The sequence below is a fragment of the Enoplosus armatus genome, chromosome 10 (assembly GCF_043641665.1).
Source record: "Enoplosus armatus isolate fEnoArm2 chromosome 10, fEnoArm2.hap1, whole genome shotgun sequence".
In the NCBI taxonomy this organism is placed as follows: Eukaryota; Metazoa; Chordata; class Actinopteri; order Centrarchiformes; family Enoplosidae; genus Enoplosus; species Enoplosus armatus.
This window is the reverse complement of record NC_092189.1, coordinates 20,705,404-20,731,765: the sequence shown is the minus strand read 5'-3', so window position 1 is coordinate 20,731,765 and position 26,362 is coordinate 20,705,404. Positions and strand designations below refer to the sequence as shown.

The 26,362-nt window shown below is 38.9% G+C and overlaps 1 protein-coding gene across 3 annotated transcripts in view; it reads right to left on the bottom strand.

Moving 5' to 3' along the window:
- ldb2a (LIM domain binding 2a) overlaps window positions 1-26,024 on the bottom strand; it is an 83,359-nt gene extending 57,335 nt beyond the window's left edge. For all 3 annotated transcript variants that reach the window (XM_070913118.1, XM_070913119.1, XM_070913120.1), the window contains exons 1-2: window positions 25,893-26,024; window positions 3,556-3,658 (exon numbers count right to left, since the gene is read on the bottom strand). In XM_070913118.1, coding sequence (XP_070769219.1) covers window positions 3,556-3,658; window positions 25,893-26,024 — 235 coding nt within the window. The remainder of the gene's footprint in view (window positions 1-3,555; window positions 3,659-25,892) is intronic.
- Window positions 26,025-26,362: the final 338 nt, after the last annotated feature.

Sequence of the window (26,362 nt, the reverse complement as noted above, 5' to 3'; positions counted from 1 at the left end):
ATATTCTTACTTCTAGAACTGAAATGATTAGCAGATCCATCAACATCAACATAAAATAAATTGGAATTGATGATCAATTAATTGTTTAAGTAATTTTTTGGAGCAAAAATGCTAAAAAATTCACTGGATTCACTTTCTCATTTAATAATATTTGCTGGTTTTCTTAGTCCTCTATGAGCGTAAATGGAATATCAAACAACATAACAATATGAAGACGTGAGCTTGGGAAACTTTGATGGGAATTTTTGGGTCCAAATGATTAATTGAATAATTGAGAAAATAACTTAATTAATCAATAATAAAAATACTCATTAGTTGTAGCCCTATTCTTTTTTTGCCTCAAAATGAGCATAGTATGTTGACATATTGTGCAATAAAAATTGTTTTATTTACTTTTCCTGGTTTTCTCACTTTTGAAAAATGAAGCCATTTGGTAAGATGTATCAACAGCAAATGGGAATGCTGAAATGCGTCAGTATGGAGCACAAGAGTCTATGGTCTGTAGTGGACTCTGGGTGATTTTGTCTATATTATTATATCATATTATTTATGGTAAGTTAACCAACAAGTTTTTCTCACCAAAAACTTTTAAGTAACCTTGAGCAAGACACTGAAGTCCTCCTACCTGCTGAATCATTGTAAGTTGTTAGCTGTAGCTAAAATTAACGACATTACTGAGCACTGAGCAGTGGGAACAGCAGCTATCGGGAAGGTGCATGACAATCACTTGCTGTGCGATGCATTATACTGTTGTTTTCTATATATAATGCTGCCGATGTGACATCTAGATAGACAACATTATCACTTTCAGAAGGTGTCATTCCCAGTTTTTCTTTTGAGTCAAATCTGTACCTGGGTGCATGAGGGTGGTGTATTTTTGGATGATGATGATGTTTTTATGTGTGTTTGTGCATGTGTGTAACTTAGCGCACCTGAATGTGAATCGAGGACCGCTTGCGACTGACGGTGAGTCATCATCGCCATGGTGTTAAGCCTCCCGTTCCCGGGGGAACAGGGTTACCGTCTCTACACCACTGAGGATTTTTATTTTTACATTTGAAAAGCAAACCAGTGCCCGGCTCACAACAATCCTCCATTCCCTCTCCCTCTCTCCCTCTACCTCTTCCTCTCTCCCTCACTCCCTCTCTCTTCCTCCTCCCTCTCTTCCTCCTCCCTCTCTTCCTCCTCCATGACTGAGCTGAATCACACACACACACACACACGCTAACACACACAAACACAACAGACGCTACACACGTCTGCTTATTTCAGAGCACCACGTCCTTATCTATGTCTGTGTGATATTCAATATGTTTCAGATATCAAAACATGAACCTATGCAGATGAGATGAAAAGGACAATATCACAAACTCAATAACAGCCTCTCTGCTCTGTCATTTGCTGCTGGAGACCACATACTGTAGCTGTAGTCTTGGTGTTTCTAACTTCTCTTAGTACACAGAAAATTTCCTGAATCTCAGGCCCTTGCAACCTTATAAAAATGCCATGACTGAACAGGAACTAGAAATTTAACTTGAAGCGATAGTTTAACGGGGCAGTTAGCTTAGCTTAGCATAAAGACTGGAAACAGCTAGCCTGGCCCTATCCAAAGTTAAAAAGCACGCCTACCAACACATGTAAACAACAACACTAATTAAGATGTCATCTCTTGTTTGTTTAATCTGAATTCAGAAATGTAAAAACAACGACATGTAGTTTTAGGGGGAGTCATTAACAGAACCTTGGCATCACTGTCAGGTTGCCAGGCAACCAGTGGAGGCTTTGCAGAGAAGTTCTGGGAAAGAAATGGAAAAAGACCAGAAACAGCTAGCATGGCTATGTCCAAAGTCAAACGATATTCCTACCAACACTTCTGAAGCTTAGCAGTTAACCATTTGTGGATTCGAATGGAGTTACGTGGTGTAAGTATTTCTTGACAAAGTATTTCTTGTTTCCTCTGTTAATTCCCATTTGAAAGTTTTCTTCCTCAATGTTCTTTAAGAAGAAACAAGGGAGTCTCCTAGATAATCTGAGGATACTATAAATTTGTGTTATGGCCATCAGTTTGTATATTTAAATGCTGTTTCTAAGAAATCATGTTTTATTCTGGTTAGTTAGTTTGGTATAGTAATTGGCTCCCATTACTACAGTACAAATGAGCTTCAGCTGCTATGCAGACGAAGCCAGGCAGAGGCGCAAATCAGAGCTGAAGCTAATTCTTTGTTGTTGCAGTTGGGAACAAAAGGCCATATTTGCCAAATTCATCTGAAAATACCCAGATTGCAAAAGGGAAGTCTACAACTACAACTCCTTGAAAGTTGTAGTTGACTTATCTCCTCATGTTTTTTATGTATACAGTGTTGTATATTTGACTTTTTACCAAAGAGCCAGACATGTTGTAACACACCTGCTCTTCTTTTTTTATGATGATTCAACAAAGAGAAACTTATGCGTTCAAGTGCTCAAACTGCCAGTCATCTAACACTGTCTGTGCAGAAAATAGACAAAATGAAAGATCGACATGACTCCTCAAACTTCTCAACTCAATTGGAAACGAAACATTTACAGTATAACAGATATAACAGATACAGTATCAGATTATTCTGCACTCTTCTAGGTAAAAAAAAAAGGGCCAAGATAGCAACACACTGTCATAAAGCACCACCATTATGATCTTGTATGAAAATGTTGTGTGTCAATACAGACATACTCAATAATTTGCCTATTTTCAAGACTGTGTTTTTGACATTTACATCGTTATTCAAAAAGCACAAGCCACAATAGAGGCCTGTGATGAAATTTTCAGAAAGAGGTTACCAGTAGTTATGTGTGGTGTTGCAGCAATGTTCAGCAATCACACACACAGAGAAAACTATTGTTAGAAGACTGAGAGATACCAGTTTTCTCACTGACAGAGACTCAGCAGGGCACAATGCAAAACTGTTTGACTCAGTGGTTCACATGTGTGTTTCTTAGAGGTGTTAAAAGGCATTTTGGGAAATGTAGGAAATCAATAATTTTACTGGAAGTAGACAAAGCAGGTTAAAGCAAACATTTTTTTCCCCATTTCAAAAGACAGAATCAGTCTGAGGAATGACTGAGGTATCCGAGTATGAGGGATTTTTCTCTAAAATCTCTCAGCGCTGCTACATTATGGTGGTTTGTCCCTGTAAGCCACTAAATACTGACGGACGTGGACATGTTAACCAGGAGGTTGCTGGTTCAACACTCTTTTGAAGAACATGGGAAACAGGATGCCAGGTGTGTGGGAGGGCAGCACCACTTGAATGAAACCGAAAAAAAAATCAATGCCTGATGAAGGTTGTGTAGGCTGAAATGTCATAAATGCATACACCAGCAGTAAGCACCAGTGTGAAGGCATTTTTTTTTCAATTTTACATAAAATACAATAGAAAAGATCTTCTGTTGAATCTTATTGAAACTCACCTAAACAGGTTTAAACTGAATTAAAGGATTTTCCTTAAAAAATTAAACACTTATTTAGAATTAAAAAATGTTTGCATTATTGGTGGTTTGCTTAAATATTACTCTTACTGTATCTCTTTGGTCCATCTTCGAGGCAGAAGGAGAGTGTGAGAGTGGCGTCCTCCTCAAAAAACTCTGTAGCGAAGGCGTCCCACCACAGACTGTCACTTTCCTGTTAAAGGACAAAAAGATTACAGTTAGACAGGAGTAGGGCTTTCTCAGGATTAATCAACACTATGTTTTTAAAGAATAATTGTCATAAAATACAGAATATGCAGTATGTAAAAGCAAGTCACTTCAGGTACTCCTCTGTCCTCTAAAACGACCATGGGCTTGTTTCAGTTTGGTATGAAACTCTTCATTTTCTTCTATTATTTAATAACCCAGTGAATTTCCTTCATCCAGCTTGTTGCTCTTGTGCTATTGCATTTTTTTTTTACATAAATTCAATATTGATTCATTCTGATAAGACAAAGATATTGTGACCATACAGGCTTTTCTATGAGACGAGATAAAAAACGTTTTTTGATATATGAAGTCAGCAGTGCAGGGCAAGTATTCCCTTTATTGTAGATTGGTTTGTTTGTTTGTTCCTTTTCATTAAAATGAATTTTATGAGCTTTATTTAAATCACTGTTTTTACATTTGAGTGTACAAAGGGCTTCAACTATCAAATATGGATCATAAAACAGTCAAATACATTATAGGCATAAAACAAATTATGACAGGGCCATAAAAAGACATCGCAATATGGAAGTATAGGAACAAAAGGCTAACAGCTACAAAAAGAAATAAAAAGCACATAAAAATAAGTCTATAAATCAAGTTTAAAAAAGTGATCTCAAAGAGGATGCTGGCTTCTTGCCTAAGCAGGGCAATGTAAATCCACAGCCTGGTAACACCCTTTACTTTCTTAAGCCTGGACTTTGGGAGAGCCCTGCCTGAGGCTCCTACAAGTCTGAATTACAAGCTGAGGTCCAACAGCTGTATAATTCACTGCTTCTTCTACATTTTACAGCAGGTGAGTATTATTATTAGTAGTAATAGTAGTATTGTTATTATTATTTGTGGTAGTATTGGTGGTAAATTGTATGTTTTTTTAGTTATTTTCTTTCATGTATAAATAAACAAAAGCAAGTGATTTAATGAAACTGTCAAAACGTACGCATATGCATACATTATTGTTTTGGTAGTGGCAGGAGCAGTGACTGTATCATTAGCAGAAGTAATAGTAGTGGTAGTAGCAACAGTAGTAGTTGCCTAATAGTAACAGTATTATTAGTAGAAGCAGTAATAATAGTTACAGGAGTTTGAGCAGTAATGGTAACAGCATCAGTAGTCATAGTAGTTATAGTAACCATAGATGGAGTAGGATTAGTATTAGTAGTAGTGATTACAGAAATTTTGGTCTTAACACTACAAGCAGTAGGCTATTCGTAACAGCTAACGTGGAAGTGGTAATAGTAGTATTAGTATTAGTAGTAACAGTTGCATTGCAAGTAGTAGTGATAGAGGTAATAGTATCAGTATCAATTATAACACTACTTGTAGTATTAGTAGCTGTGGTACCAACATCACAATAGTAACAGCAGTAATAGTAATTGTATAATTATTTTATTATTTTTTATCAATTGTAATAGTAGTAACACTAGCAATAGGCTATTAATAGTTTTAGTAGCAGCTACAGTAACGATAGTAATTGTAACAATAGTAATACTAGTTGTAGTAGTAATTGTAGAGGTAGAAGTGGTAATAATAGTAGTATTACTACTACTAGTAGTAGTAATAGTAGAAGTACCAGCGGTCATCTTCTCACAGTAGGGACGACTATGTGAGGAAACAAATTCATGTAAATCTCTTTGCCCTGAAATGACTCCGTCACCCGTCAGCCGTTCACCCCCCCCCCCCCCCCCCCCTCACAAAACCTCAGATAATGTTGGCGGGACAACCCCCACCCCCCTGTCCTCCCCCACCCTCAGCCCTCCACCCACTGACGTTCGACTGAAGATAATTTTCTATGACACGTTATGACAGATCCCTATGTTTCATTATGAGCGGACATGAGAGATGGCAAGCACTTCCCAGATGCTGACAATTAGCGTTGTCACCATCGAGCAGTGTCAAGCCCAATACGCAGTGACCGGGGCGCCCTGCAGGTCAACACGTCTCATAGAGGAAGAGGAGTACCTAAACCTGGACCTTCATCCAACTGGTCAATCAATAGGTGATCATGAGTTAGTGGGCTTGTAGAAAAGATCGGGTGGAGATAAATTAGTTTTCATCAAAATCTAATATCTTAGTTTCAAAATTCTACCAAGAAGAATCACATTGTATGCTTAAAAAGGCTACCTTTGGGAAAAAAAAACTGAATCCATTTTGGTCAAATACACGTCATCCCCCACAGATGATGCTGGAAATAATGCTTCTGTAATAAGATACATCCTTCTTCCAAGACAGGCTTCATTGATTTTTTTTCATGATCAATTAATTCCTCAACTGTCTTTTTGATTAATTGTTTGATCATTTGGGTCTATAGAATGTCAAAGAAATTTCCCAGAGCCCAAAATGACATCTTCAAACGCTTGTTTTCTTCAACCAACACTGCAAAAACCCACATTCTACAAATTTCTAATCGTGTGAAAAAGAGAAAAGCAGCAGATCCTCACATTTGAGAAGCTGGAGCCAAGTGTTTGGCCTTTTTGCTGATTTATTACTTATAAAAATTGTTGTTGATTAAATAAAATAGAAAAAGAAAACAGTTTGTAATAACTGAAGCGAAGGTACAGCCGTTACGACCTTTTAATGTTTGAAAAATGTGACCTTCCTTTTCCCCTCAACAAGGTTAGTCTAAACATTTCAGCACCGCAACACTGAGCCAAATGTGTCACTGCAGCAAGTTTCATCAAAAACTGAACCAGCTGTGTCAAAAACATCATGTCTGGCATGAAAATGTTGACCAATAATTACAGCGCTCCCTTTAGGTCAATCAGTGTAATTGTTTAAATGACAAAACAGTTTAAAAATACATCACCCACCCTCGCAGTACAACAAATGGACACGTGGATGTATGCCAGGGTATTCTCTGTGTATGCGCATGTACCGCTAACCAGCTGTCCACTGGGAACAAACTGCATGAGCTGCCGTGTGTGTCTGTGTGTGTCTGTCTGAGTGTGTGTGTGTGTTTGACTGACTGTGTCATACTGCGAGAATCAGCAAGTGTGAACAGCAGCATGCGTGTGGTGTCTGTTTCACGTGAATACATCTATTTAAGAGAGACGGACGGAGAAGAGTGACACACCAGGACAAAACAGACAGAGAGAGAGAGAGAAACAGACTTTGGTGCTACTCGGCATTCAGATTGAGTTCAACCCATAATCCAGTACCATGAGGGGGCGGGAACTCCTGGGATTGACGGTCAAGCGAAGGGTGAACAAGACACACACACAAAAACACACAGCAGCTCTTTATGATCTCACTGTGTAACTATGGATAATCCTGTTCTGTACAGTTAGTGTATCTAGTTTTAAAGGATAAAGCTAGCATTGTCCTATATTTGATATATCTGATAATCAACCAATCCCACCAAAACAAACAATGCGTCAATCTCTCAATCGTTTCTAACTTGTCTACCTGGTCTGTTCCTTCCTTATTAATACAAATTTGGTGTGCTAGTGAGTATTCACAGCAGCAGGATGGTGTATGTGGGATCTATCATAATAACCTACAGTGGTCATGTTCATTGTAATGAAGCAACATGTCACCCAGTGCAGCAGGGGTGGAAGAAGTATTCAGAGGTTTTCCTTAAAAGTAAAAAAAAAGTTAAAACATTATTAGCATCAAAAATTCAAAGTACTCATTATGCAAAATAGTTCATTTCAGAATCAATATATATTATATTAATGGATTATAATTAGTGATGCATTTATGTGTAGTTACATCACTTTAATGTTGCAGCGGCTAATTTTAATTACTTTATATACTGCTGGGTAGTTGAACCTATAACAATATATCATCATTAAATAGTTGATTGCAGAGCTGCAATGATTAGTCGATTAATTGCCAACTATTTTGATAATCGATTAATCGCTTCAGTCATTTGCTGGTTCTGGCTTCTTAAATGTGAGGATTTGCTGCTTTTGTTCGTCATTTATGGTAGTAAATGGAGAATCTTTGGGTTTTGGGCTGTTTGGTTGGACAAAAGAAGCAATCTGAAGACGTGACTTTGGGCTCTGGGAAATTGTGATGAGCATTTTTCATATTTTTTTGACATTTTATAGACCAAACGATCCATCAATTATGTTAGATCATGAAAATAATCGTCAGATTAATAGATAATGAAAATAACTGTTAAACAAATCTATTGGGGTTAAGAGTACAATATTTGCCTCCAGAATGTAGTGGAGTAGAAAAATAAAAGCATAAAAACACATAAATAACAAATAAAATGCTGCTTTAACCCACTTCATTTAACCATAATTTTCCTTATGTACTGTAGCAACTGTATAACACATTTTCATAGTGCAGAATTTCTTCTGACCAGCAAAGCCAACGTCAGTTAATTGACCGTTACAGAGTCAGAAACAGTTGCACTGAGCTAATATAGCAGTCTTGCTAGCTTGTTACTCACTTTCAAACGTACCACAAATATGAACAAACGTTATAATATCACTCAATATCAAACACAATATGAAACGAAATACTGTCAAACCTTTCGCCTTCATCAGCCAGGTGCCAAACAAACACTAAATATGACATTTTCGTACACAAAGACTAGCATTTTTCGTCGACAGTCGTTTAACTTCCTACCGTCGTCACCCCTTCAAAATAAAAGCTCAAACCTTCATACCATAACTAAAGAGACAATAAGAAAGTAAGTATGGAATTAATAAGCTTGAACACAACAACTTAGTCAAGTATGCTAGACCAAACTAAAGGTTATTTACATATTTACACATCTATGACCAGTGGAGGAAAGTAAGCCCTACATTTTAAGGTCCTTGTACCTACTGTATATATTATTTCCATCGTCCACCTCTATCTATTGCACGGATTAATAAAATATATCACGGTTTTGACAATACTTGTTATACAATACATTTATTGTTGGTTTTGGTTTTCAGGGGATTTGTTGACAATAAGAAAAATACAGAATATCAAGTTTTTATCCTTGAAGTTCACCAATCACATTTCTTTTCTGGTGCCAAGCACAAAACTGTTTCACCTGATTGACTCTGTTGAACTTTCCCTGCTGCTAAAACAGGTTAGAGGATTTCATGAAAAAGTGTGATCACCATTTTGACATAAACTGCCTTAGATTTAGTGTTGGAGATCAAGTTTTCTAGCGCTGTCACCCCGAGGGCTCCCATCTCTCTGTTTTATAGACTCTGGTATTCATTAAGCTTCCTCTTACTATTTTAATGAAAAGTGTTTTACTTAAACCCCCCACTTCTCTCTTTTACAGAATACTGTCTTCCTTAAAATTCCTCCTATTCAATTTTACAGAGGAGGGTTAGTTAACCTCCCCCTCATTCAGATTTAAACAGTGTTTCACTTCTGCTTCCCAATATGGTTTCTTTATTAGACTCACTTTTACTACTATTTTCACGTTTCCTCTCTCTGCCCTTCCTACTCAGTTTACAAGCACTTTCCTGAACCGTTTTTACAAAATAATATATTCCACTCTAACTCAATACAGTTCATTTTGGCAGTCTACTGATATTTGGCTTTGGCTCTACAACCACCCCCCCACCCCCCCAAAAAAGTGTATATTTCACATAGAGCAGCGGTGTCAGCATGGTCCAACCATATGATATGGTTTAGTTTGTGTCTCTGTTTTAAAAAGCCCATTCAGACAACAGAGAAATCTGAAAATAACAAGCACATTTCATGCAACATGAGCAGCATTTAGTTTCAGCATTCACAAAAATAAAACAAATGACACTTGGCAGTTTCACTGCTCTTCTATAAATCACTTATTTTGTAAATTAAATATGCATTTAGTAGCACAAGCTAATAAAGCTAAATGTTGCTCAGAACCTTTCCATTATATGCAGGGAACGGTCTATTTAGAGTCAGTAACCATTAATCCTCCAAACTGGAGCTTTTGGGCAGCTTTTGGGCAGCTTTTGGCCAGCATCTCGCCAAGTTGTAAAACGTGTCTGGCTGAGCCGTAGACCGGCCAGGTTTGGCCCGGATCTAAAGACAGAGGAGAAGCTGGATCTGAGCCAGGCGGCCGGAGCACAGCTAAAGCCTGGCCAGTGGACACAAGCCATATGAATCGTCTGGCTGAAGCTGAACAAGTCACACTGGAGGCTCATGGTGCCGTGGATGTTGTCTACAATTTCAATCCCTCCACGACTGCATGAAATGTTAGGAGCTTTACTTTCATTCTGTCATTGGTAGCAGGTTATAAAATTGTGAATGACATATTTACAACGAAAAAAGAAGCCTGCACTGTTCCGTCCTCCAATATCCTATTAGCCTTTTTTTTGGTTTATCTGTGCCTGTCTCTCTTTATGTCCACCTCCCTCTCTCTGTCTGTCTCCCGTCCTCTCTGCAGCTGCTCGCTGACAGACAACGTCCTGCCTTCATTTACGCCCGCGGACTCTCTGACGAACCACGTGGCGTGACGATGTTTGTTGTCAAATGCTACAAATCAGGCCGACTCCGAGGGACCCGGGGTGAACCGACATGGTCGCAGCCGTGACGGCCGTCAGCCGATAAGGCTCTATTGATTCAAACGGATCGCACCTCATCTGGGGGGGATTTATCAATGTGTCAATTGCCCACTAGCCAACCACAAATCACCAGAGCTGGCCAGGCCCTGGGGATTTACAGGAAATCCAGAGGATTGGAGGGACAGCATAGGGAGGATCCTCAGTAAACAGCAACAGAGTTGAGGGTTAAGTCCACGCATATCGAAATGTCCACACGGGATGGATAGGCAGATGACACAATGTGGCAGAAAACACAAAGAAGTTTTACTGTGTTAGGAAACGCACAACAACACCCCTTTGTACTGTATATATGCATCTATACACATATGTGCTCATGCTGTATGTATTGTAGACGAATCTTTATATACTGTATCGATATAGTGTGCATTCACAATTCCCGCAGCCACATAATAGAAGACCTCAGTTTTCTTGCCTCACTCTGTCTTTCTAACAGTCCATAAACCACTAATGTCTCTATGTTAAACATGAACTACTTTCCCAGCAAGCTTTTGTTAGTCTGTATTTTTTTATTTATTTATTTGTTTGCTGTTGCTTCCAGCCTCTTGTGGCAGAAAAGCCTCCAAGAGTGTAGGCGTGTCTGGGGCCTGACCTTGGAGAATTACCAATGTCTGAAACCCCATTCAGCTCCTGAATAGCATGTAGCCCGACTGACTAGTGGGCCAAGGAAGTTTTACTGCTGTCAAAGATTCAAACAGCCTCAGGTTATTGGGGAGCATAACAACTTAAAAGGAACCAAAGAGTCTCTAGATGTTTCGAACAGATCTTAAGGAAGGTAGCTTTTGTTTTGATCGTATGGTGAGGGCCATTGACAGATGAAATATTTTAAATAGAAGTTTAATGAAACCATATTTTCTTCTAGAAAAAGCTCACTTCATGTGCACGATCATGATTCTCCTGATTTTTGTGGCAGCACCTTGACTGGAGGACACACTCTCTCCTTCACCAGTTTATTTTATGTCTGAAATGTCCATGACATAGGTATTATTTTTAAATAAATCTACAGAGCAAACTTTTAATACAAGTTAAAGAATGTTGAAAATGTTGCTGAAACAATTAGCTGATTCACCGATTAGTCGATCAACAGACAATTTTGATCAATCATTTAAGTTATTTAACAAGTGAAAAATGTCAACATTTGTGACTTTTCCAGCTGTTTTACATTCTTGTAAATTAAATATATTTGGGCTTTGGACTGTTGGTCAGACAAAAAAAGCAATTTGATTATGGCAACTTGGGCTCTCTGACTTTTTGAGGGATGTTTTTCATTATTTTTGTATATTAATAGATCAAAAATAATCAGTTACTTGATAAAATCGATAAAGAAAATAAATGTTACAGCCCTACAGTTAATCTTGCTCCTATAAAGAACAGAATGTAGGACTGACTTGGATGGAGATTTCATGGTTTACTCATCACTACAGTATGAATTCTGCGCAAAATAACCCCCCAGACATGGAGGTCCCTGGAACAAAACTTAACCACACAGGTACTGCTACTATTAAGTGGTCCTTAGGATGACAAAGTACACAAACCACTCCTTTCGACTCCATAGACAACACCACTTTAATCTTGTCGGACTCAATGCACACTTATGTTTGATATAAGCGCATGTTTATCCTCCTGGGTCTTAAGTGTTTTTATATAATGCAGACTTTAACATGTTGCTGCATTTGGCCACCTTACAGCCACCAGCCAAGCATTATGCAAATGAAGAGCAAATGAATGCAGTGGGGGAAAAAGTCATTGCCCTTGAACAGCCGCTGCACATTCGACAGGAATGAACTTTCTCTCTGTAAATGAAGTCAGCGAAGAAGTTCTCATGTTTAATTGCATGTCTGGCAATTTACTTAGGCACTGGTCCCATTCTCTCTCTTTTTCAGTGTCAGAAGTTAGCAGCAGTCAGAGACAGCAGTTTGTGTTACAGTATAGATTCAGGGTCGAGGTTAATACACAGGAGTCATTTGTCTGTTGTTTTAATGCAGGGAACATGCATGAAGAGGAACTGCTACAGTGACTGCAGGATACATTCAGCACTACTGGCTTTCATCCAGAAGGTTGCAGGATTGATCCCCACAACAGCAATAATATCATTGTACTGCTGAAGGACAAGATCAGGATACACACTGACAAGTGGGACTCGCTGAAGGCATCGGCTACATTCCTAAAAATGTATTTCAGCACAACTCTATGTTCAAAAACCAGTTGATTAAACAATAATTTTGTTAATTTATACTTAATTGAGTCATTTGTCAAGCAAAATGGCAAACATTCACTAGAGTAGTGGTTCCCAACCTTATTGGCTTGTGACCCACAAGAAAGAAAATTAACTCAATTAATTTTTTCTTTTTACCTTTTCAGATTGTTTCAGATTTATTTTTAGAGGCTTGAAGCAGCAAAACTATCCAGTATTTTACAAAAAAGCAAACATCCTTTTTCTAAAAAACAAAACAAAACATAATTCATGGAGCTGAAAAATGTTATGTTCTTCTTTCCTAACGTGTTAATCATCTGGTGACCACTTAGATTTGACCTCCAGCTTGGGAATGGATTAGAGGATTTGCGGCTTTTCTCTCTTTTATGAATCTGTAAATTCAACATCTTTGAAGATATCAATTTAGACTCTCAGAACTCTGACGTTTTATACATTCAATTACTAATATATAAAAAAAATCGCACAATCATTAATTCCAGCTCTACATATACATTTAATTAAAGGGGGAAAAAGAAATGTGTTCAATAAACACCCAAGCAGCTTAAAAAGCCAATATCAGCAGCAGAGACACAAGATTAGGGCACCATGTTAAACGACAACAAACATCGATAAGGATGAAAACAATAAAACAACAACAAAATGCATGAATGACAAAGCAGGGAGGTGAAATTATTTACAGCACTCATAAGACATTAAAATCAAAAGGAAAGTGAGGATTCAGGCTCTGACTTGGACACACTAACACTATTCTGCCCATCCAGCCTGTTATTCCCCACAGCTAATTAGACCGATAAACAATCAACACGCTGCACACTTCCTCCCACCGCCTAACAAGACACTCGATCAATACTGGATTTCATCACATCCTCAGATATTGTTCAGTTCGAGTGAACGTGCTCTGTTGCAACGTCACTATAGTTAGTTCAGCTTTACACACAAAAACATTCTCACCTGTTGCTCATTAGTCTGATCTCCGATCTGTTTGTGACCACACCGACTGAGAAACCAGGCGTTCTCAGTGTCAAAAAGTTTCACATTCATTTCAAACTGTGAAACGAGCAAGCTAAAGATAAATACAAGAGTGAGATAGATTAGGTTTTAATTTATTTCATCAACTGTATTATTTAATGTATTAAGTTATACAGTTTTTACAGTCTTTGACATTTTTTTACTTCCATAGACCACATTATTTTTAAGTGTTACATTAATAATTACTACATAATAACAACTAAGTATCTTGGTTAATAAGGTGTGACTATAACTCCACCAAAAACATTTAATTTTTAAGAGTCTGATTTGCTGCAGTGTACAGCAGCTACTGTTCCTTACTGTGGGCACTGCCGAGCTATGAACATGCTATGTACAGACTAAAGAGCAAATGTATATGTATCAGGCAGAGACATGTATCAGACAGTGAATGTGAAGCCACTGGATTAGAAATTAGTCTGATGTTCAATGAATGGCAGCACAACTGGACTAATCATTTTAAACCAACACTTTTATGGGTGCCAGAATAAGAATGATGAATTTCTTGATTTGAAAATCAGATCCTCTCTTGGGAGATAAGAGGTCAGAGCAATGCTCCCAGAGGTGTTGGGCATTCAGAGGCTTGGCTTCATGCAGGATGTTTTGGCAGAGAGCTCGTGACTGACTGAAGGATTATTATTCATGCCTGGAAGACATGGTTGCTAAAGAAGAGCATGCATGCTCAGGAAGCGTTTTTGGACTAAATGTACATAAAAAATAAATAAGTGAGTGAAAACAGTCCAGGCCAGCAATATTCTGCAGTCCGTCTGTTTATTCAGAATAGTTCAGTTAAGTTCATCTCACAGGAAAAACTGTGAACTACACCAGAGTCAAACAGCTGATCAGCAAAATGACGAAACACCCAGAAAGCAGCAGAGAGCAGAGGCTGGCTCCTGGTGTGACTAATCTGAAGTACAGTGTGCCTCCCCCGTGTTCACTGTATCTTGTGCTGCACTTTTTCTGCTTAATGATGTAATATCATAAGCTTTAATATGTTTAAGTAAAGTATACAGCACGAGTTACATCGCTTTCTACAAGCTAAGTCGCATCCAAATAGCCAAACAATTTTAAAGGACTAAAGTAAATCTCCCTCGACCCACTTATTGTGTGTCTGTATGGACATTAAGTCCACCCACTTCCAGTTTAAACAGAGTAGACGAAGGCATGCAAAGGGAAAGTATAGGAAGCTGGAATAAAGACCATGAAACAGGTGAATATTCAGCTAAAAAGGTATAACACTGTTGTGCATCAGTCGTTTGTCATTACTTCAGTTTGAAACCAACACTGTAAAACATAGAGAAGACATGATGATGATGGCTACCATTACCTAAAAAAACATGTCTAAATAGGCCAGAAGCAGACAAGCCTTTAAACACGTCTTGGAGATGGTTGTGAAAACACAAAGGACAATAAAGTGCTCCAAAACGAGGCCGTCCTCCCAAGAAACACGCCAGCATTCATCAAATCCCAAAAAATGGCACGCTTACGTTCAAGTAAGGTGGTGAGGATGATGGATGGGACAATAACACATCGAACTTTAACTCGGCAGACCCCTATTTGTTTAACATGTCCTACGTTCAAAGTTCAACCAGGACTGTGGTCGCTCCTTAACTTTAACCAAATGGTTATTATTGTAACCATGACGACGAAGGGCCCCTAACCTGAACGAAGTAGTCATTTTAACCCAAACCTTACCGAGTACTTATAGATAAAAAACCTTAACCATAACTGTCAGAGCATGAAAATGTATTCTATTTAATTTAAGTAAATAGTAATTTGTGATGGTTTATAGAGGGCACTGACAAACTAACCTGCCAACATAAAAATTACATGCTTACATGTGAAATATATATTATGGAAAGGTTGTCACTTTGACACTTTTCCAAAAGGGAAAAAAAATCCGGATTCGGACCGAGTGGATATATTAAACCTCTACCTTCAGACTTATAAATGAGTCGGAATATAATCTTTTTCTCCCTTCAACCCTTTGTAGTATCTCAGGTGAAAGCTTCCCGTGTTCAATTGTAAATAATTAAAGCTAAACCTCTGGAAGAGCCAGACTGTGAAATGGTTATCACATATACTGCAAAATGTTTTGTTCTAAGTGTGCACAATGAATGATGAATGTGAAATGAATGCTTTTCAAAAATAAAAAAAAGCTTATATGTGTTGTTCTAGGGCATGGACAAGCAATGTATTCTGTCGTTTCATTTTGAGGACTCCATAGAGAGCAGCAATGAAATTTAAGAATCTAGTTTCTGTTTTAAACTGCAGTTTCACATGTTGTGTTTTATATCTGAGGTGTATATCTGACATAACTAGTTTTTAAAAGTGCAAACAAGCCTCAAGGCAGGTTTCGGCGTCTCACTCAAAGACCCTTCAACACGTCGGCCGCAGGCAAGGATCCAACCAGTGACCTCTCGGTTTCAGGACGGACTATCTAACCACATCGGGGAGAGAGAACAACAGGACATGGACGGACTACAGGCCCGTCTGTCCCCTCTGTTATCTGAGCGACAGCGCAGCCTGGAAGGAACCGAGGGAAAGGGCCAGGAAAAAGGTGGGTCTATTGTCCGAGCATCCTGCTGGATGTGACTGACGCTCATTGTTTGACCGGAGGCCTTGTTTTTTTTTTTTCTTCTTATGATTTTCTGGGAACATCCTCTCAGAGCATCTCATGTACAGTGTGACATTACTCGACCGACATAGTGAAATGAGACTATTGTGTTAATGTGTCATGTAAGATATACACATTGGAGGACATCATGAATCTTTTTAATGTCTCTGCTGCCTAGTAGTAGTAGCCTAGTCTATTTTCCATCCCTTAATCACTATTATTACTTGATTGAGTGTTAAAACTCTTTAAAGGCATTGTAGGAATGAAATTGTAAATCTTAACTTAATAATATAAATATGATTGCCTCATGAATTACTTAATTAAAAAAACAAAGACAAGAAGGTTTTAAAAAACTATAATTAACCCAAAAATAAATTTGATTTCAATGAATGAAACCTTGGATCCTAAAGCTGCACTCCCTCATAACACACAGCGCTTATAACACTGGTACATGTCAGATTTGATTTAAATATTTGATTTCTCAAGGCTGGTTCTATTATAGATTTGACTCGCGATTCACTGGCAAGGACTTTTGAGGAATGAACCACACTTCACTTTGAAGGTCATCCCCTGTTTGTGTTGGAGTGACCGGTTAAAGAAGCCGGGACGCTCCACAGAACCATTTATAATGTCTTTTATACTTCCAGCTGTGAAACTTTTCAATGGCATGTGTGTTTGTAAGGTTTCGTTTCACATGTATTAGTTTTTATCATTTTCAATTTAGAGCCTACTTTTCATATTTATTGCTTGTTTTATCAGGGCCTGTTTCCACTTATGGTTGGCCTTTTATTAATTAATCGATCGACTGTATTAAACCTGCGTAAACCTGTTTTTTTTGTCCACTTGGGGGCAGCGCAATCAAGTTTTGAACACAACACTGACATATCATCACCTTTTAAGTCGATATGGCAGACTTGTTAGCAAACAGTTGCATATTTACACATCCAGCAGTTATGGAGCAACGTTATAATTCACTTGGAGTCGTGTTTCTGACCATCTGGTGAATACAAGTCCAATATTCACTCTCTTTTACCTCTGTTCTCCTGAGGGAAATATATGGCTTAAAATCTTTTAATGCTTTTTCACCAGCTAGTCGCTAACCTTGTATGTCTGTTGTTTGGTGCTGAGCAGGTGGTGTACAGTCATTTTTTTGAGCTTTGTAAGTGAACACAGCAGCCTGTTACAGCTGAAAACAACAATATGACAGCGGTGAAAGTGAACCAAACAGTGACGTTTTGGGCCGGACGGCTAAACAATGAGCTGAAACTGGCTATAAAGCTCAGAAAAGACGAGGGGAGCTGCAGATTCAAGTGATACCCCGGTCACATTTACATACATTGTTATTCTAAAACTGTTGATTATAGCTGCTTTAAAGACATTAACGAGACATTTTCTAATTTAGTGGGTAGGCATGCTGCTGAGTCACACTTATGTCCCCTAGTAACGCGTGTTAGTTTGTGTGTTAGTGTTATCATTGTTGTGAGAGTATGTCTTTCACGTGTTGTCTTCTTGTGTCACTTTTCTTTTTAGTTGCTGTGCATGAAGTTATCTAAATATCCATCACTGTCTACATACACAGACATTAATTACTGTCACCCATAACCTGGAAAAAGACTGGATAGTGTTGAACTGTGCTTTTAACTTAATGATAATCTGTGCAGAATATGCAGTTTTCCTAGACCTCATAACAAGAAAACTGCATTTAATGTAATGTAATGATTTTGTCCTTTCTGTCTCTATAAAATGATTTTACATCAAAGAGCAGAAATGATAAACAGGGAAAACGCATTCAGCTAAGTTAGTGACCACCGTTTTCTAAGGATAAGGTTACTTTTCCCCTTCTATTCAAAACTATCTGCCTGTCCGCTCACCTTTTAGCAGCGCTATTCATTAATTTGGCGAGGGGATGCAGGCAGGGAGTTAACTAAGGGAAGCAGAAGCTAATGTGATTCAGTCCTTTCACAGACTGGCAGCATTATGAAAATATAAAATGTTTTTGTTTTTAATGTAAGAGCTCCGAGCAACGTTTTACAGGTCCACAAAAGCAGATGTCTGTTCATTGTCAATAAGTCTGTGAATCATAATAACAACACATATTAGAGACTCGGTTGATTTAGAGATAAATAATAATACTGTTAGATCTGGCAAAGTAAATAACAAATGCGACAGTCTTATTCTGTTTTGTTTGGTTTGGTGAGTGGGAGGGAACATAAAGGATCATCTTTGATTTAAATGTATTTGATAATTTAATGGAAAAATCGACACTCTCCAATCAACACTTACATCTTGTTAACTAATTAATAAATTAGCTGTGAAGATTTCCTGTGTCACCGGCTGAAAACAAGCATCTTAAACATCTGCAATATAAGACTTAAAATGATATATATAAGACACCTAAAATATACCCAACATGTGTTTAATAATTGATTTAATACCTTTTGTTCCGCTTCACATCAAAGTGATTAAAACTCATTTGTGACACGTGCGAAGCCTTTTCAGTGATACCTACTTGTGGCTTGTTTTCCCTGATGGTAGATAAATCCACCAGTAGTGGTTCAGATAAGGGCACCATGATGTTCAACACCTCTCTGGTAATTACTCTCAGCCAGTTTCACATACGCACACTGCAAAAAATGTCTGTGTTCTCAAGTATTTTACACATCTGTGCACTTCTGTCAATCCACTAATCAATTGATCGGCTAATGTAGTTTGGATATCACTCTTAAAGGAAAAATACGGCAACAACATCTCAGATTTCATGAATTTCATAGATGGTTCTTTCTTAAATGTAGCTGTATTGTTGTAATTGTTAGCTGTCATTTGTTTGGCACACTCTCTGCCTTTATTATGTTCATATTTGAACCGTTTATTGATATTTCTGATTGAGTTTTGTGTTGTTATTGATTTGGCTGTGTTGTATTCAGGTTAGCTGCTTTGTTGTTGATTCATTTTTAATGTTATCCTTTTGGACCTTGCTTTCACAATTGTATGAATGTTTTATTTGGACATATTTTGTTTCATATATTATGTGTGGAAACCAGGAAGATTAGCAAACTGCTATGGCAGAAGCTAATGGGATCCATTAAGATAAACAATAAACTCTTTTGCATCCGACATTTGAAATTTGAGCTGATCAAATAGATAAATTTTAACAGGAATCTTGGGTTTTATGATTTTAAACACTGAATATGGCTTGAAAGTACTGGCTAAGATGGATGTTAATCACCAATTAACCAGAAACAAAAAAATGGCAAAAATGCTGCTTTTCTTTGTCTTATATGATATTAAACTGAATATCTTTGGGTGTTGGACAGTTGGCGGCACAAAACCAACCATTAACTGAGAAAATAATCGTCAGACTAATCAATAATAAAAAAAACAATGTTTTGTGAACTGAAAACTTCCTCTGGATGCAGATTGCCACTAAAAGAAATCTCCTGCTGTGTTCTTGGTGTCTTGGTGGCTCATCTTTAATCCCTCTCTGTGAACCTTGCAGCTCAGTGCCAACTTGACCTCCACATCATAAGCCTATTCATGTCAATCTGACACGTAGTCCTGATGGGAACAGATCCACTTTGCCCCTGACAGGAACAAGGGATTTTGCCATAATGAACACTCCAGTTCTTCCAGTTCCACAGTCGAGCCAATGAGTCAGGTCTGTGGGCCCATTTGAATAATGAGAATGAGACTAACTATGTGCAATAGACACAAGAATCCAATGAATGGCCTGCCAATCACTGTTACTGATTGCATGTCTATCCAGTGAGGAAGAGTGTGACCATTAGACCCTCTGTCAGCAGCAGCAGCAGAGAGGCTTCTGAACGCAGCCCTGTGGGTGTTATTATGGCGCCTCCATTAAAATGCTTTTGTTTTGCTTCTGTTTCACCCTCTGTGTTGTAGTTTTACTTACAGTGTTATTCTGTGTCCCCGCTCTCTTCTGCTGAATATTAATGTCTTCTATGCTAATGGCCTTACACCGGCTGAGGTCGACCAAGCTCCTCCTCTGAATGTTAATCCGCTGCCTCATTTGCATACGCTTAAGTGTCAAATTCCCCCACAAATCATCGCAGCTGCCTCCGTACGGCGAGGCCAGTGCCCCCCGAGCGACGGCACAGAAACAATGTGGTCACAGCGTATGCATAGCATCAAATCCACATCAAAGCCTGTTTAGATTGCCAGGTCACAGCGGGTTCACATTGTGTAAAATGAAGGTAATGGGATAGCAGTCAGCCCGGTGCAGAAATACAGCCAGGCAGGTAATAAGTATGAATGGAGCAGGTAATAAGGTTGGGATAGAAACAGACCCCGTGTCATCACAGGAGCAGGACTGTTTAAGCCGCAGCACAGTTATCAGTTCAAAGGTGAGCGCTGATCCCAGACAAACACACAGGACTTACTGTGTCGTCAGGTTTTATTCCTCCTTATTTCCACGTGTGATTCTGAGTGCACGGCAGGTGAAGAGGTTGTCCTTCAGGTATGTTTTGAAGGAAGAGTTTCACCCAAAAAAATAAAACTATTGGCTTTGTTAAAGAGCCTAAAGCAAACCACGTGGGATCATATCAGGTGTTTCTATGATTCTACGATGGAATTAGAAAGCAGAAATCATAGAAAACACAACTCTCAAAGGGAGACATTTTCCCATATAATGCATCATCATCACTATAGTGAAGCTGAAACTGTTAGTTAGTTAACTGATTAGTGGATTGAAAGAAAACTATTAGGAAACTATTCTCGGATTCCAGCTTCCTAATTGTGAAGATCAGCTTCTTTCCTTCACTTAATGTGACACTAAACTGAATATCTCTGAGTTTTTGACTGTTTGTCCGACAAAACAGGCAATTTAAAGGAAAGTCATGATTGTGAAAAATTGTGACCTTTCAGTATTTCTTGACATTTTATAGACGAGATGATTCATGGGGAAAATAATCTGCAGATTAATTGTTAATGAAAATAATCATTAGTTGCAGCCCTAATATCATCATCAGTGTAGTAAAGATGAAAGGATTAGTTGATTATTCCATGAGCAAATCTTCACAAAATTATTCGCCAGCTACTTTGATAATCAATTAATCATTTTTTAAAGCAAATATTCTCTGGTTGCAGCTTCTCCTGTGTGAGGATTTATGGCTTTTCTCTGTTTTATTTGATTGTAAACTGAATATATTTTGGTTTTCAGCTGGTGGTCAGACAAGACAAGACAATTTGAAGACATCAGCTTGGACTCAAAGAAACTGCGATGGACATTTTTCACTATTTTCTGAGATTTTATTGCCCAACTGATTAATTGATTACTTGAGAAGGTAATCAACAGATTAATGAAAATGATCATTAGATGAAGCCCTATGCTACACTGCAGCCCTCTCTACCTAAACACTTAATGTCTTTTCTTTCTGGGGGTTATAGGGAACAGACGTATAGATGAGAGAATGTGTACAACCAAAAGTAAACTACCAAACACCACAAAACAACCTCTCTAATGCACTGAACATCACCAAAATTGACTCTGAACTGTCTTATAATGGCAACAGCATCTGAGGGCGGATGTTTCCTGGTAAAGTTAATTTCAAAATGATTCAAGAGATAGAAGATGCTGCAAGCGTTGTCCACTAAAAGTCCCAGTCCTTGCAACAAAACTGTATGTAAGAAATGAAAAGAAATAAAAACAGAATAACATGCCTCTGTCTAATTCTAACAACCAGTTATTTCACTCCAGCAGGATTAACCGCATGAAGCTTTTGCTATAGATGTCACTTATACTTGTACAGACTATATAGCTTCCTCTGGGGGTAAGTCTCGTCCAAGTGTCAAGTCCTTGAGTCCTGAGCCTGCCAGTGCGAGCGGCAGTTGCACCACCAGCCAAGCAAATTCAAAAGCACATTCATGAATAAGACAAATGGAAGACTTTCTAACAGAGGAGTGACTTCAGTCGACTCCTTCAACACTTTTCTAAAAGGTGGTGTCATACCGAGGCTTAGTCAGTTCCCCTGGTTAAAAAAAACTACTCAGAACAACGGATATGCAAACTATAATGAGTCATTTTGCTGTGACGGCCTGCCAGCTAGCACGATGTTAAGTACGCTCGGAGCAATTCTTACCCTTAACAATGGCTGTCCTTTCACGATGCTAAGCATCTCTACTTGGTGGTGATAATTCTGACAAGGCTGCTATTTGCAAGCTTGAAATCATTTTGACTGGATCAACAAAATATAGCAACAAACCCAGTCAAAGAATGGCTTAAATATGTCTCTTCACACTAAAACCCCACAGCAGAACTCCATATTATATGTTCTTTGGAGCACTTTATTATAGTTTTTGTGTTCTACTGTTTGTCTAAAGCTAATTTTTGAAAGACAACAGTAGAGTCACATGTCTAAAAGGATTTAACCTTGATTTGTTGATCTGTTTGATCACCCCTGATACTTTGAGACTTTTCCTAATTTTAGGAGATGACACGTCTCAGAAGTCTGCTACAAAAAATGATGCATTATTTCTGCTTCAGCTGTCCGACATGGTTAAATACAATGGATTTCCATATGCTCTTTATCTGTCGTTGGTGTTGACAGGACTTTATATGCAGCACTATCTTCCTAAATCCTAAATAAGTCTATTTGTACTTCTGTTATTGGAGTTTAATAACAGTTTGTTCATCTAACAGAGAGTCTAATTGACTAAAAACATAAGTAATGTGACATTTTGTCTGTGTGACTTTTTGGCAAACAAAATAATAATAATAATTTGTTCATACATAACCCATATAACATCTAACACTTGAAATATTTCCTTACTTGGTGCAATAACAATGCTTTATCATTGTACGTTCATCAAATGTACAAACCCAGACATGCAGCTGTGGGGTCTGTTGGATCCCAAACAATGAAGAAGTAAAGCCAATGTCAACAAATCACAAGGGTTAACATTGTAATATATTTTCAAGACTTGAAGGTAGTCAAGCTGATACTTCCATGAAGCATCAGTTCACTGCCAGCAGTTTATATCAAACACAGAAGGATATGGATCTGCTGCAGCTCCTAGCAGCAAAAACCTTGATGAAATATTCAAGAAACTATCCAGCAGGACAATTCAGCTATTTTCTTCTAATAGAATCCAGATTTTTTCTTTGTGCGCAAGAAACATCCCAAACTTCCTGTTTTGTAACAACATCATCCTGACCCCGCACTGATACTCACATACTCTCGTTTCTCTATGTGAGCTGAGTTTTAAAGATATTACAGGCGGTGGACGGAGCAGCAGCTCGGTGATAAAAGAAGCAGCAGAATGACCCTTCAGGCACGCATCATCATTAAGGGACCAGCAGCTAACCTCGCTTTACAGGAAGTAAACAGCTTCAGCAAGTCGGGTTCATGAAGCATGTGCAATATTTTTGGACAATTTCCCTTCTCTGTCTTTTTGAGCCAATTACACATGAAGCTCTGTAAAGGGAGTTTTCTATTAGAATCTCTTTTCTTTGCCTCAAATATTTCTCACACGCAATAGGTTTGTGTAAACTGATGGCTACAGTTTTGCTTTCATGAGGATAATTACTATATAATTTGGTTAAAAGGCTGAACTGAGCTGTATGGCACATCTGGATGCAAACAAATTGCAAAACTCGAGGCATTTATTTCCCGCTATAAGACACTACTTCTTCCTCATTATATTCACCACCTGCATTTTAATCAAACAATAACCACATCGCTAAAGAGAAGACATATCATACGCTCTTACGCCGCTGAAGAAAGGAAGAAAAAGATGAGGAGGAGAATGAAGATGCAATGAACACCAACGGGAACAAAAACTAATTATATTATTACGCAATTATATAATTTAGTCTGAGGAGATGAAGGTAATGGTTTAAACTGATGTGTGTCTATAATGTTTGTGTGCTCACGTCATGAAAGTCATCCACGTCATCCATATTATCAATTGCATGTGTTGCGTGTGCTGCTGTATACACGTCTGGTGGTACGTTAACACACATGCATCCTATCGTGTGTGTGTGTGTGTGTGTGTGCATGAACATACATGTGCGCCTGTGCTTGTGTGAGTGCGCGTGGTGATTGCACTTGGTGTTTGGGTATGTGTGGTACGGGAGTTGAGGTCCACTGGGGCTTGGACCACTCCGTATGAATAATGCATCAGACTGGGCCATTGCATCTCAGCAACATTGCCTTGGTCTGCTTAAAGTTGCAAGTTCCAGCATCATTCTGAAAGCTGCTGCAGTAACTCAGCTGGAGTCTGACTTTAAAACAAGACTGCAAAAAATATCACATCAAACCATTTAATCATGACATATTTATCCACAACGCCTCTGTTTTTAATGTCTCAGTGGGAATCAAATTCCAGCCTTAAAGCCTCAAACAGTAATGTCATTTTTTTTAAAGTAAAAAGCACGAAATTCACTCGTTCCACCTTCTCAATTGTGAATATTTTCTGGTTTTCTTATTCTTCTGTGACAGTAAAGTGAATATATGGTTTTGGACTAAAGGTCGGACAAAGCAAGACAGTTTTAGAGGTCACCATGAGCTCTGGGAACTCGTGATGAGCATTTTTTTGACATTCTACAGACCAAATGATTGATTAATCAATCGAGAAACAATTGGTAGATTCATGGATAATGAAAATAATCCTTGCAGCCCTAACATTTATAGTTCAAAAAGTGAACAGTTAGGCTGCAAAAAGATTTGTCTTTTTATTGCATTCTGCTGCCATCTATTCCCCCAAAGACTGCAAGGAGAACTTGACATGTTGGATGAACTTTTTATCTGCAGATTTACACATTTGTGATCACAGAACAGATGCTGGAGACAGATGCTTGCTATATAACTCACAGTGGGATCACCAAAGGTTTAGTATGAACGACACTGAGCGCCACACTCGCTGAGCGCACAACTAGTCGAAGCATCAGGAAACTGACGTGAAAATGAATTCACCCTCATTCAAATATATTATGATCATGTTACTTCGCAATCAGGGTCACTTTCATTGAGAAAACTTCATCCACAGACACAGTGATGAATCATGGGACACATGATTTTGCTTTAACAGTTACACCACAAAGAGTCCACAGTGGGCAAACTCTGTCTATTCTTATTGGGTTGAGCTGTTGCAGTTTTGAACCGACCAAACACAGTATGCAAATACTGTATGGAAAAACCAGGCGATATGTAAATATATGCAAATGAATTAAATGCACGTGAAAAGGCTACTTTGCCTCAGTCTGTGCAGCCTGGTTAGACTTCATCTGTCAGGCATTTATATTCAACTCCTTACCGTTATATCAATATACAACACTGCAACAGAAATGTTAATCTTAGTTAGTGATGAGTCTTTACATCTTGACGGAACTCGTTGAACTGATTCTTTCATATGTTTGCAGCGCAGTTTCACCTGATTTTGAAATGTCTTTATAACAAAGTGATGTGCCTATACTTCAACTCATATCAGTGACACTTAAGTCATGAATTTTAAACAAGTTAATTGGCCACGTGACAGCATCTCTTCCACATATCATCTTTTTTTTTTCCACTTAAAATGTAGATTTTCAGACTGAACTTCATGTTTCTACACACCGGCGCCTGTTTACTTCCACCTCAGGAATGTTTGGCACTTTGGCATCACATCTCCTGTTTGACAGACCTTTATGCCGACCCGAGCCCCTCTCTCTCTCTCTCTCTCCCCCTCTCTCTCTATCGCTCTCTCTCCAGCCCCTACATCCCTTCCCTCCTCCCCGCACCGGACCTCCAAAGCCCGCTACCCTCCCACCGGTACCGCAGCCTAAACGGGACCGTGCGGCGGTTTTCTCCGGTCGGCTCACCTCAGTGCGCGTCTGCAGCCGCTTGTTCATCTCGTAGATCCGATACTCGGGCTGGACCATGTAGGGCGAGTGTCTCCTGTAGAAGGGTCCGAACGGAGACGAGTAGAACGGGTCGTGGGTTGAGTTGGACATGGTGGCTCCTGGCGAGGCGCACGGCGCGATTTCAACATCCAACGGGCACAGCAGCGCACATGGGAGTGCGATGCTCTCCGAAGACCCCCAGTGGGAAGCAGCCGCTGTCGAGGCTGAGCTGCACTCTGCAAGTTGGCCTGTCTAGTTCGCTGCTATAGCGTGGAGCTGGAGCTGGAGGAGGAGGGAGGAGGAGAGGAGCGGAGGAGGGGGAGGAACGGGGAGGGGGGGCAGAATTGGAGGGGGAGGAGGGAAGTCGTTTCCTGTTCCCTCAAGACCTACACTCAGTTTTGCACTCTTGCAAAGTTCAAGTAAGATCTCTGTGCTCACGTGTGTGTGTG